The 12,506-nt window shown below is 33.3% G+C and overlaps 1 protein-coding gene across 1 annotated transcript; it reads right to left on the reverse strand.

Annotated features, from left to right (window-relative positions):
- Window positions 1–9,432: 9,432 nt before the first annotated feature.
- LOC114385867 lies at window positions 9,433–10,323 on the reverse strand. The gene has a single exon (XM_028345918.1). It carries the CDS (start codon window positions 10,321–10,323, stop codon window positions 9,433–9,435), a length of 891 nt encoding a protein of 296 aa, XP_028201719.1.
- Between the last annotated feature and the right edge of the window lie 2,183 nt (window positions 10,324–12,506).

Here is a 12,506-nt window from a genome sequence, read left to right on the forward strand (position 1 = left end):
TAATTGTAAATGTAAATAATAATAAAGGGTAAATACTAAATACTTACTTTGCCCATAAAAGTGTATGGGGGTGTTTCAAAAGATATAAAAAAATAATAATAATAATTTAGTCTCGAATGTCCGAAAATGTGAGATGTTGATCTTGTGATTAAATTTGTAAAATTATTTTGTTATTTTATTATAATGTTAAAAAATTAATTTAATAATAAAATATATTTTTTTGGATTAATTTTGACATTGAGATATAAATTTAAGGATCAGCTTGTCATTAAATTGAATATAAAATTAATTATCGTATTTTTTTTATATTCAGATAATGTATTTAAATTTTTCATCTTTTAAGAACTAATTTGTCAATATTTCACTTTGAACGACAATTTGACTATTTATATAAAGGATAAATAAATAAAAATAATTATTTTTTAAAATAAAATTACTGAATTTCTGTTAATAAGTAATTGATTTGAATTAGTGTTTGTTTTTGAATAAATAGTCATTTTTGTCTTTGAATGTATAGAGCGTCGACAAATTGATCCCCGAAAGATAGAAATTCAAATTTTAGTCCTTGAAAGTGAAAAAAGTGCGACAAATTCATTCATGTGTTAACTTCTATCTGTTACTATTAATGAAAAAACCTACATGACATATTCAAAAATGAATTTGTGAACGCTCAACACATTTACGAACAAAAATGACTATTTACTTAAAATGTAATTTAATCTTCATCTTGCTCCTCTTTTTTTTATCGTCACAAGCATAACATTAAAATAAACACTTAAAAAAAGTAAGCATAAGTTAGAACAAATATAATATTGATTTATAGACATAATTTGTCTATTGTTCTGAAATTTCTATTGCAACAACATTAGGTAGTGACAAAATCAAGTTGAGTTTCATTTTTTTGTAAAAATTAATTGAATGGTTGTGCGTTTTTGTTTGAGTCTCATATGTTGAGTAAGGTATTGTCCCATTAGAAATTTCATAGTAATAGACAGATTAGGTTTATTAATCAATATTATGTTTATTATTATGTTTGTTCTAACTTATGTTTATTTTCCTATTTTTTAAGTGTTTATTGTAATGTTATGCTTACAACAATTAAAAAATAGGGGGAAAGATGAAGATTAAATTATATTTTGGATAAATAATTATTTTTATCCCTGAATGTGTAGAGCGCTGACAAATCTGTATCTAAATGTGTTATATAGGCTCTTTCATTAACGAAAATGGATGGAAGTTAATGTATAGATAAATGCACTTTTTTTACTTTCAAGGACTAAAATTTGAATTTTCATCTTTCAATGGCGAATTTGTTAGCGTTCTACACATTTAGAGACAAAAATGATTATTTACCCTTACTTTTTTGCATGAATGATATCAGCAAACAGAATTTAATTTTTCAAAAAGTGATACATTTCTTGGTTTTTACCCAAAGTAAATGTGTGTAGAGTTGTCAAAGATAAGTAGCTTAATTTGGTGGGTTAATGTATGGAAAGTGAGTCACTTTGGGTTTGGCCAATTTTTATATAGGCATAATTTTTTTTTTTGGCTAGATTGATCATTTTTATGCGTGTATATATGGATTAGAGAGAGAGGGAGAGAGACTGAATCGTCCATGGATTAGGGAGAGAGATGTTGGATTAGAATTTTAACACATGTGAACATCAATTTAACTAATGAATCGACTCATTATAAGTTCGGATATATTTAAACTTATATCCAGGCCAAAAAATAATAAATTTTAATATTATGATGACGAAAAATAGATATTTTTTTGAAGAAATGAATTTTGAATATTTTTATATTTATGAAGACAAAAATATATTTTAAAATTTATTTTTCTTGTTTGTTTTTGAACAATTTTAACTGGTAGCATGTACTTCTTTTAAATCTTGACTTGGCTTTCGAGTTAAATTTTTATGGTTTACATGAATTTTTGGTCTATAAGTTTGTGTATTTTTTTTAGTTTAGTTTTTATCTACTTTTTTTTTAAAAAAAAAATTGTCCCTTAATTTTTTTTCGTCTAGGTTAATGGTTTTTGTTGCTAAGTCATGTTTGTTAAATGCTCATGTAGCCATCAAATTGCCATATCAGTAGGACCTTTCTCTGGCACGCAGATGAGGAAGCTTCAACGGATTTATTCAATATTCTGTGGGCGACTTGGTTCAGCCAGAATTGTATGCTTCATGAAGGCAAACTCATGTCTTTCTAGCATTTCTTAGCAAGGGCCTCCATTCAGAAATTGAAAAGGCAACAAGCAGAACAGGTGCAAACGCAAACTCCACTTATCTCGTGGAAAAGACCACCTCTACAGTGCATAAAGATTAACTTTGATGCATCTGCCCATAACAATCAAGGGACGGGAATGGGGCTAGTAGTGGCCAGAGACCATGAAAAACTGGTTCTGGGAGCTGCTACCATAATGGTTACGGTGGTGTATATGAACCAAGGACTGCAGAAGCTTTATGCTACAAGTGGGCGATTCAAGTGGCAGGCGAGTTCTATTTTATAAATGTTATTTTTGAGACAGATTGCCTTCAACTCGTTCAAGGTAGGAACAAAACCAGTGTTGCAGGCATGAGTTATTTTGCAGGAACAATACAGGACTGCAAAGTACTCAACAAGAATAAGCTTCAGTTTATCAAAAGGGCAGGCAATAGAGTGGCTAATGATTTGACTAATCTAGCTTTTGTAGTAGGAGAAAAATATTGGATAGAGAAGGTCCCTTACCAATTGGACCTTCTAGTTGCTTCTGATGGTGTACAACAACCTTTTTCTTCCAATATTGAATAAACAAGTATCCATCTCCTAAAAAAATTGCCATATCAGCTTGTTCCACATAGAATCCTTTATACATGTATAGAATGATGTGTTGCTTACCTGGTTAGCAATAATAGTAAACATTAAATATAATATTTTTTTATTAAAAAATAACCTAACATTGGCAATGACATGAAGGCCTAAGCCCCTGTCATAAACACATTCACTCTTAGCCTTCTAGGTTCATGCTATGGTTGTGTGCACAATAATTTGATTTTGATTTTTGCATTCATTTATGTAGAAGACCGCTGTGAGAATGATACCCATGTGACAAACACTTGGGTGCATTTCGTGAAGTGGATAAAAGTATTACGTTGAATTAGGATTTCAAAAATTATTTATTTTGGTATCTTTTTGAGATTCTTTTATGCTCAAAAAGTCATTTTTCAATATTGTAAGACAAGGTTTAGTACCAAACAATGACCTTTATGAAAATACTTGGAATTGTATCTGTATTATATGGTTGTTCAAAAAGATGTATCTTAAGTAAATTTACTTAGCTCTTGTGTTTGGAGTGATTTTTAGTTTAGAGTTTCAAAATTTTTAAAAATAATAATTAGTTTTTAGTTTTAGTTTAAATTTCTTTTAAACCAGTTTTTAAAATATGTTTAATTTCAAATAAGCTCATTTTAAAAGTTTCATATTGTATTAAAATTAGTTTATGAATATTTTTGTGTAGTGGTGATGACAATGGTAATAGTGATGATGATGTCAGTAACAACAACAGCGGTAGAAATACTAGTAGTGCTCACAATGATAATGACAGTGGTGATGAAGGTGGCATTGGTGGTGATAGTGATGACATGGTGGTGATGACAGTGTTGGTGATGTCAAACAATGGTGCTAGTGGTGGCGACAGAAGTGGTATTAGTAGTGGTGTAGCAATGTTAGTGATGATGATAGTGATAGTGTCAATGATAGGATGGTAGTTGTGTTGGTGGTGGCAACAGGTGGTGATGGTTGCGACGACATTAGTGGTGGTCATGGTGACAGTGACAAAAATGATGGTGGTGGTGACAACACGGTGGTGCTAGCGATGACATTGATGGTGGTGGTGGTGGTAGCAATGCCAATGGTGATGGTGATATCAGTGGCAACGATGGTGGTTGTGAGTGTAGCGGTGTTGGTGATGGCACCAAGTGATAGTGATGGTGATTGCGACAACATTGGTGGTGGTTATGGTGACGATAACAGAGGTGGTGGTGACAATGATGGTGTTGGTGGCATTGATGGTGGTGGTGGTGATAGGGATGTTAGTGGAGATGGTGGTGGTGGTATGCTAGTGGTCGTGGTGGTAACGACCAGTTATGGTAGTGATAATGATGATGGTAGTGGCCATTGTGTGGTGGTGATGATAGAGGTGCTATTAGTGGTGGTGGTGGTGGCAATGACGATGGTGGTAGCAAAAAGTGTTATATTCAAATGTGGAAAATATATGTTTTTTGAACTAGAAACCAAATTCACAAAACCTTTTTTCTTAGTTTTGAAAATGAGTGTAAAAGTGTTTCAAAAATGATTTAAAAATCATTTTAGCTTCATTTTTGCCAAACATGTTTTGTTTTGAAAATTGCATTTGAAAACTAAAAACCACAAACTTGCATTAGAAAAAAAATTGTTGTGAAAATAACCTTTATTTTTTCTTTATAAAATGTTGATTTGGTTTTGAAGACAAATGTTCTATCTAAAAATTACTAAGATAAGAAAATCACTTTGCTTTAAAGAAATGCTAAAAGAAAATATTAGACAAACAAGTTTTATACTAGTTCATCCTATAACCAAGGCTACATCCAATCTTTCACTAACACCAATGGGAATTTCACTATCTAGACCAGACTCTTATACAAACAACAACATTATGAACCCCTTCAAGTTCTTCTCAACCTAGGATCACTATGTTTATTTGAATGACGTCTTGTTTCACAAATGAAAGTTAATTTTCAAGTTTTTAGATTAATTTGACTTGTTTATAATCCTAGGCCCAATAGTGTATATCATGTGTCATACTCATAATAATCTAATCCAATAAAAATATCTATATTTAGGAAAATACTAAAAAGTAGGAAATAAATTTCAAATAATACATTTCCTCAAATATGATTAGTAGTTACATTTCTTCAAATGTTGTTTGTTTGTTTGTGGTTTCAAATCCATTTTTTTCTTAATTTATTTAATATTTTAATTTTTTAGATAAAAAAGAAAGTGATGATTTTTAGCCGTCACTATGTTAACTTAATTATTTTAAAATTTAAAATAATGACGACACTAAAAATTTTAACGAAAAATTGAAAATAAAAAAACAATACATTTCGAAAACATAAAGGATCATAATGAAACTTTTAACATAATGTACCAAAGCGAAAAAATTACAAAATATGATGAATCAAAAGTAACATTAAATCATTTTAAAAGTTTAAAGTTAATAGAACATTAACATTAATAGAAAATTGTAAAAAAACCAAAACGATATATTTCAAAAACATAAAGGACCATATTGAAACTTTTAAAACTTAACGTATTAAAGCGAAACAAATGTGAAACATAATGGACCAAAAGTGACATTAAACCTTAAATTAACAACAACTTGGCTCGTGATTGACGTTACATTATTGGCAAGGGTATCAATCATGTAGTATTTTCAAAGTAAGTACAAACATCGTCTCCACATGAACTTGTTTGTACTAGGCTATTTTTGTAAATTCAATATCTAGGAAAAGGTAACATTTGTTTTTCAAATAGAGTTGCAAAAAAATTAAAGTTCACTTCTAAATTAAACAACTAAAAACAAGGAAAATTTCAAAGAAACAATATATCAAATAGTTGGTGTACAATACTTGGGAACAATAATAAAACAAACTAGTTGTGATTTTTGGTGGTACTTAGCAAACATCTTAATAACAATTATGTTTTTTGTCCATTTAATGAGAACCCTAGTATTATCTCAATCCTTTTAAGTTTTCTAACCTTGATTCCTCAAGAGAGGGAAACTAAATTATTTTACTATTCTCGTAATTCCTTAACAAGTTAAATGATTTGTTTAAGAGCAAGGATTACCAAGAGACTAATAAATATCACTTTATTCCCATATGAGACATTCATTAGACATTATTCCCAAACCTTAGTTTTAAAGCATTTTCCAATGTCAATAAAACATATATATAATGTAAATAGATGATCAAGCCAAGAAAAAGCATAATGAACAATGAAATAACATTAATATGAAATAATAATTAAATAGATAATATAGAAATAGTTACTTGAGTTGCTAGTGCACCAAATCCCCAATTACAAAGAGATCAACCTCTCATTGTCATGAGAAGCTACCAAAAATTACAAGGGAAAATGAAAATTGGAATAAGAATAGCGAAGGAAATGGATGAGAATGAGTCGTTGAGTCTCTAGTTGCCACACATGCAACCCTGGTCGATTCTCTATTTCCAATGATGAGGTGCCTTAAATATGTGTAGAATCTCTCTCTCTCTCTCTTTCTCTTGCATAAAGGCATTCTTGCTTAGAGAGCACTAGCCCGCTAAGTGGATTCCACTTTAATTCAATTCATTTTCTTCACAAAGAGGTTCCTTACTTAGTGTTGATGGATTGACAAGTACATCAATTCGTCCAAAGTAGTAAAGTTAAAATGGAAGTCTGAGTGTTGAATCCACATGGACTTTGTTTGTACTTAGGTAGATAAATATTTAATTAAGAAAAAGATTTGGAAAGGTTGTAGAAAATAGTAAATTAAATTGGTGAAAATTAAATCAAACAAGAAAAAGAATTAAACATGAATTTAAATTAATTAACTAAAGATAGAAAACATGAGAAAATCCAATAATATTGTAAAATGAAATTCAGAAGATGGGAATGTTGGAAACTTAGCCTACCAGAGCTACTCGTTGATGTAATGTTAATGATTTTTCTCTATTTATAATTATTCCAATTTACACATGCATCTACTAGTATACTCTAACTTTAGTTCCCCACACAAAAGAGCCTAATTTATCTATTTTCTCTCTCAAATCCCTTTGCAAAGCTAAAATAGTAAATTGCATTAAGAACAAAGATGTAAAACAGGCTAAACAAATATCAACTTATCCCTAGTGATGACTTTATTTAGATACCATTTCCAAGTTCTATTAGAAAATAACATTTCCCAACGCTACCCCTAAAACTTACCATGCAAATGGGTGATCAAGCCACAAGCAAAAATAATAAACACAATAAAGGATAATGCAAATGTAATATTATAAATAGTTAGGAAGAGAAATTACATCTAGAGTAGTTGGCTGCCAAGTTCCCAACAAAGGGGGTTTAGCCTATCATTGTCATAGAGACTTTATAATTGCAAGAGGGAAATATTTAGTAAAGAGGGAAAAGATAAGAAAGGGAATGAAGGGAAGAAATGACTCTCATTGCTTGCTTCTCCTTCTTCTAGTATTTGCCTTCTATAAGAAATTGTATCCTGTTGAAATTTCTATGTGTCTCTCTCTTATTCTTTCTTATTCTTTTATAGGTGCAGATTAGTGGACTTCTGAACTAGTCTGATTTCCTTAATTAGCTCTTCTTTTCTCAATTAGCTTGTTTTCCTCAATTAACTTGTTTTCCTTAATTAGCCATTCTTTCCTCAATTAGCTTGTTTTCCTTAATTATTCCTACATTTATGGGTTTTATTTTACTCATTAAGCTTCATAAATCCATCACTTTTAATATTCTCTGTACAAAAACTTAAATGATGTTAATTTAACAATTATTTGCTCAAAAAGGAAAAATTAGAAAACAAAAATTATAAATTCCTCTATAATTTAACCCGAAAATATACTCATAATTAGCAGTTGTCAAACTCCTCCAGATTTAAATCTTTGCTTGTCCTCAAGCAAAAGGAAAAAGTTCAGAGTTTACCAATCACAGTCCATGAGATAATTGCATACATTCCAAAAAGCTTCATTGGCTAATTCTCAAGTTCACAGTTGTCATAAGTTCATGAAAGGAGCAGAACAAGATGCCCTTCAAATAAAATGGTTAGCAAGAATGACAGATCATAATGAATAATCACCAAACTTCAGTCCTCGCAAGACTAGTGTTTCTCTCAATCCTACAAGTGTCTCAATAAAAGTGTTTGAATTATAACAACTGAATAGTAAAATTCCCAACATTGCACATCATCCCAGTCAATGTTATCATACATGCACAATGTGGATCACTAAGGACTTTATTAGGCTTGTAACGTGGTTGGGATAACAAAGAAATCATGGTTTTTCTAGGATTCAAAGCTTAGCATCTAGGAGAGCAATCATTCCCCCAAATTATTTACAAACCATAACTCAGAATTTTTCACAACACCAACCTTATTGCTTTGCTACTCTTTTCATCAACTTTATTTTCTTTGATGGTGGTTTACCCCAGTTTTTATTCTTTAAAATAAAAATTTTTTTTCTATTTTTTTGGAATGTAAAAACATTCATACTAGGCTGGAATAATACCATATTTTGTAACTCAATTTAACTTGTGTTGTATATTTATTTTCTTGCAATAGAAAATCACCCAAAAACATTCCCCCAAATTTGGGACAAATTTGTCTTGATCCATCAGTACTCTCTTACAACCTAAGAAAGGGTAGTTAGTAAATATCACATTTTGGGCTTAGGTTCCAATGAAAAAAAATTTACATTAGGCTAAAAAAGGATGCAAGGGATGCATTCATTCACAGGATGACTTTTAGGCTAAGTAGCTGAATAAAATGACAAACAAAGCCTTGATCATCTCCACATCATACATGCATTTCAAGCAATCCAAGAATCATGCAAAATTAGGAAATTAAACCAGTCGTTCTCTTACAGTTGAAAGTTCACCCAACTTACCAATTTTCATTGAAGTATGAAGGTTCTCATTCAATGTTTTTCTGTTAGAAATACTGACCTTTTCACTCTTGTACTGTTAGTTCACACTCCATCACTTACACAGACGCCTACTATCACGAGAATCAACCATTCACAAAATACTCATTAGTGAGCAGTTAGTCTCACTCATGCAATCGGTTCACTCAAAATGTGTTGCAACCAATCAATAAGTATCTACCTCTCTATCATGCATCAAACTAAATTAAAACTATTACTTGAATGAATTTAAACTACTGAGATTAGATTATCCTAAATGCAAGAATTTAAAATGAGAATAAAAGAAAATGAAGCCAAAACAAAATAAATAAAGAGAATTAAAGAAAAATCTTGATCAAAATGGACCTCAATCCTATGTGGGCCTTGGATCCCAAGCTTTCTGTGCAGCAATGATGCCCACAATGTAATCATCATCAGCTCCATTGTTACCCACGCCAGAGGTGTCACCCCCCTTTACAGAAGAGGGCTGGACTTCTGGCCAAGCAACTTGTTGTAGAAAAGCCTCTGGCGTTATTAGTGGAGGCTCCATAGAAAGGTGAATGGATAGCTGGTGTAGGTTCTGGATGACGAGGTGATGGCCATGATGGAGTCTCTGCATCATCTGGACTAGATGCTCTTGTTGGGAAGAGGAGGAAAAAGGCTTACCGACTGTAGAAGAGGTGGTTGGAGGAGGGATTACCAGAGGTGGAGCTAGTGAAGCATCTAGAGTAGTTCGGGCCTTGACTCACCTTGGCCCCGGGAGGACAATGGAAGGGTTTGTTGGATTCACAACCGGCTTGACTTCATCTTCTTCTAGAAACATAGACTTCAGGTGTTGCCCAACAAGGTCAGCTTCTTGCTTAATTTCCTCCATCTTAAAGCAGGTCTTGCTATCACTGGGATGCTTTATTGCCTCAAACAAGTTGAAAGTGTCTTTCTGGTCCTCCACACTCATCTCTAAGTTGCCATTCCCCATGTCCACAACACATTTTGCAATAAGCATGAATGGACTGCCCAATATTAGAGGAATATCAAAATCATCTTCTATATCCATTATCACAATGTCCACCGGAAAAGTGAATTGGCGAACCTTGATAAGGACGTCTTCAACTGCACCATATGGTTTGTTGATCAAACAGTTTGCTAGCTGAAGCATCATTCTGGTGGGAGCAATCTTCAGATTCCCAATTCTTCGGCACATAGATAAGGGCATTAGCTTGATGCTTGCCCCCAAATCAAGGAGAGCTTTACCCACTGACACATCCTTAATAGAGAATAGGATGGTTACACTTCCTGGGTTATTGAATTTTTGTGGTGAGTTCTTCTGGATCATAGCACTGCAACTTCCTTCCACCATGATGCTTTCATTATTGATATATTTCCCTTTTTTCGGGAGGTGGTTGTTCAGAAATTTGGTATACAAAGGCATCTGCTGTAAGGCCTCTCTAAAAGGAATGATGATCTCCAGCTTATTAAAGATGTCAAGAAATCGAGCAAAATATCGCTCCTTATCTTTCTTTGATGGCACCAAGGGATATGAGATGTCCTTCACTGGGACTGAGGGTATCTGTTTTCTAGCCTCCCTTGCTAATCGACTATTGGTCTTAGTAGGTAAGACCTTTTCACCCTTCTCCATGCTTTCTTCTTTCTCTTCATCACCCTTTTCTCTTTTATTATTCTCTCCTTCCTCATTACTCACATCCTCCAATACTCCCTCAGCTCTCTTTTCTCTCTTTGCATTCTCCCTCCTCTAACTCCTAGTGAAAATTACCTTGCACTCGTCCTTGGGATTCTTCTCCATGTTGGCCCCAAAATTGTTCATTGACGTTTCAACCAATTGCTTAGCTAATTGGCCCACTTGTACCTCTAGATTCTTGATGGCAGACTCAGTGCTCTTGTGATTTGATAGAGAAACCTGCATAAACTGATTCAAAGTGTCTTCTAGCTTGGTGGTTTTCTCATATAAATCAGGCCCTTGATTGGGAGGCCGATTAGATTAAACTCCTTGATCTCTGTTGAAGTTATTCTTGGGGTGGGATCTCCAACCTTGGCCTTGAGAGAAACTTCCCCCCTAATTGTGTCCTGGAGGTCCTCTTTAATAGAACCCTTGATTAGTCATATAGTTGACTTCTTTGGATACATCGTCTTGGACCATGCACATGCTTGACTCATGTGCCCTACCACATATGTTGCATCTCCCAATATGCATGACTAAAGAATAGGCAGGGTGCACTGCCTACAATTGTTAAGGAAGCTTGCTCAGCGTCTCTGTGAGGGTCTCTAGTTGCTTGGCTAGGAGCTTGTTCTGGGCTAGTAGTGCGTCTTGTGATGTGAGCTCGATTAGACTCTTCTTTATAAGTGGGTAGGCTCAATCACGAAGGATGACATGGTCACTGGCTACCATATTTTCAATCAACTCCATAGCTTCATCAGGTGTCTTTAATTTGATCTTCCCACCAGCGAAGACATCAAGTAATTGCTTCAAATGGGGTCGCAAGCCATCAATGAAGGTATTGAGTTGAGCTGGCTTGTTGAACCCGTGGGTGGGAGTCTACCGGAGTAAACCATGGAAGCGGTCAAGAGCTTCACTCAGTGATTCATCGGGAAATTGATGGAATGAAGATATCTCCACCTTTCCCTTAGTAGTCTTGGACTCTAGAAAATATTTCTTCAAAAATTTCTCCACCTCCTCCTCCCATGTCCGCAAGCTATTTCCTTTGAACGAGTGCATCTATCTTTTTGCTTCACCAACCAAGGAGAAGGAAATAAGTTAAGGCGGATGGCATCTTTAGGAACTCCAACTATTTTCACTGTGTTGCAAATCTCTATGCATGTAGCAAGGTGGGCATATGGATCTTCATTGGGTAGTCCATGAAAGAGATTGCCTTGAATCAATTGGATGAGAGAATGTGGATAAGAGATGTTGGCAGTTTGAACTTTGGGTAGGGTTATGCTTGTGAAATACTAAGGTGTAGGGGTACTAGAGTAGTCCTCCAAGGTGATCCTCTGTGGCTGGTCTTCTGCCATGGTGTGTTCTTCAAAGTTAGGATGTGGAAAAAAAGAAGATGATATAGAGGATGATGGTTCTTGATTCCCTTGTTGTTCTCTCTTTCTTCTTGTAGCGTTGTTTCTTCTACACATTGCTTCAATCTCTAGATCCAATGGAACAAGATTGTTTCCTCGCATACAAGAAAGAAAAACACTACTGTGCACGTTATCACAAAAAAAAAAGATTAAAATTAAGAGTGAAAAAGAAAATTTGAAATTGAATTTTTGATTTTTTTATTTTCATTTTATTTATTTTATTTTATTGAAAAATTATGGAAAAATAAGAATTACAAATAGAATATTCAAAATACCAAGTACAAAGAACAAAGTCCCCGACAACCACGCCAAAAACTTGTTGATGGATTGACAAGTGCACTCATTCGTCCCAAGTAGTAAAGTTAAAACGGAAGTCTAAGTGTCGAATCCACAAGAACTTTGTTTGTACTTAGGTATGTAGATGAATATTTAATTAAGAAAAAGATTTGGAAAGGTTGTAGAAAATAGTAAATTAAATTGCTGAAAATTAAATCAAACAAGAAAAAAAATTAAGCATGAATTTAAATTAATTAATTAAAGACAGAAAAAAATGAGAAAATCCAATAATATTGTAGAAGGAAATTCAGAAAATGAGAATGTTGGGAACTTAGCCTACCAAAGCTACTCTTTGATGTAATGTTAATGATTTTTCTCTATTTATAATTATTCCTATTTACACATGCATCTACTAGTATACTCTAACTTTGGTTCCCCACACGAAAAAACCTAATTTAT

Source organism: Glycine soja, chromosome 15 (assembly GCF_004193775.1).
Source record: "Glycine soja cultivar W05 chromosome 15, ASM419377v2, whole genome shotgun sequence".
Lineage (NCBI taxonomy): Eukaryota > Viridiplantae > Streptophyta > Magnoliopsida > Fabales > Fabaceae > Glycine > Glycine soja.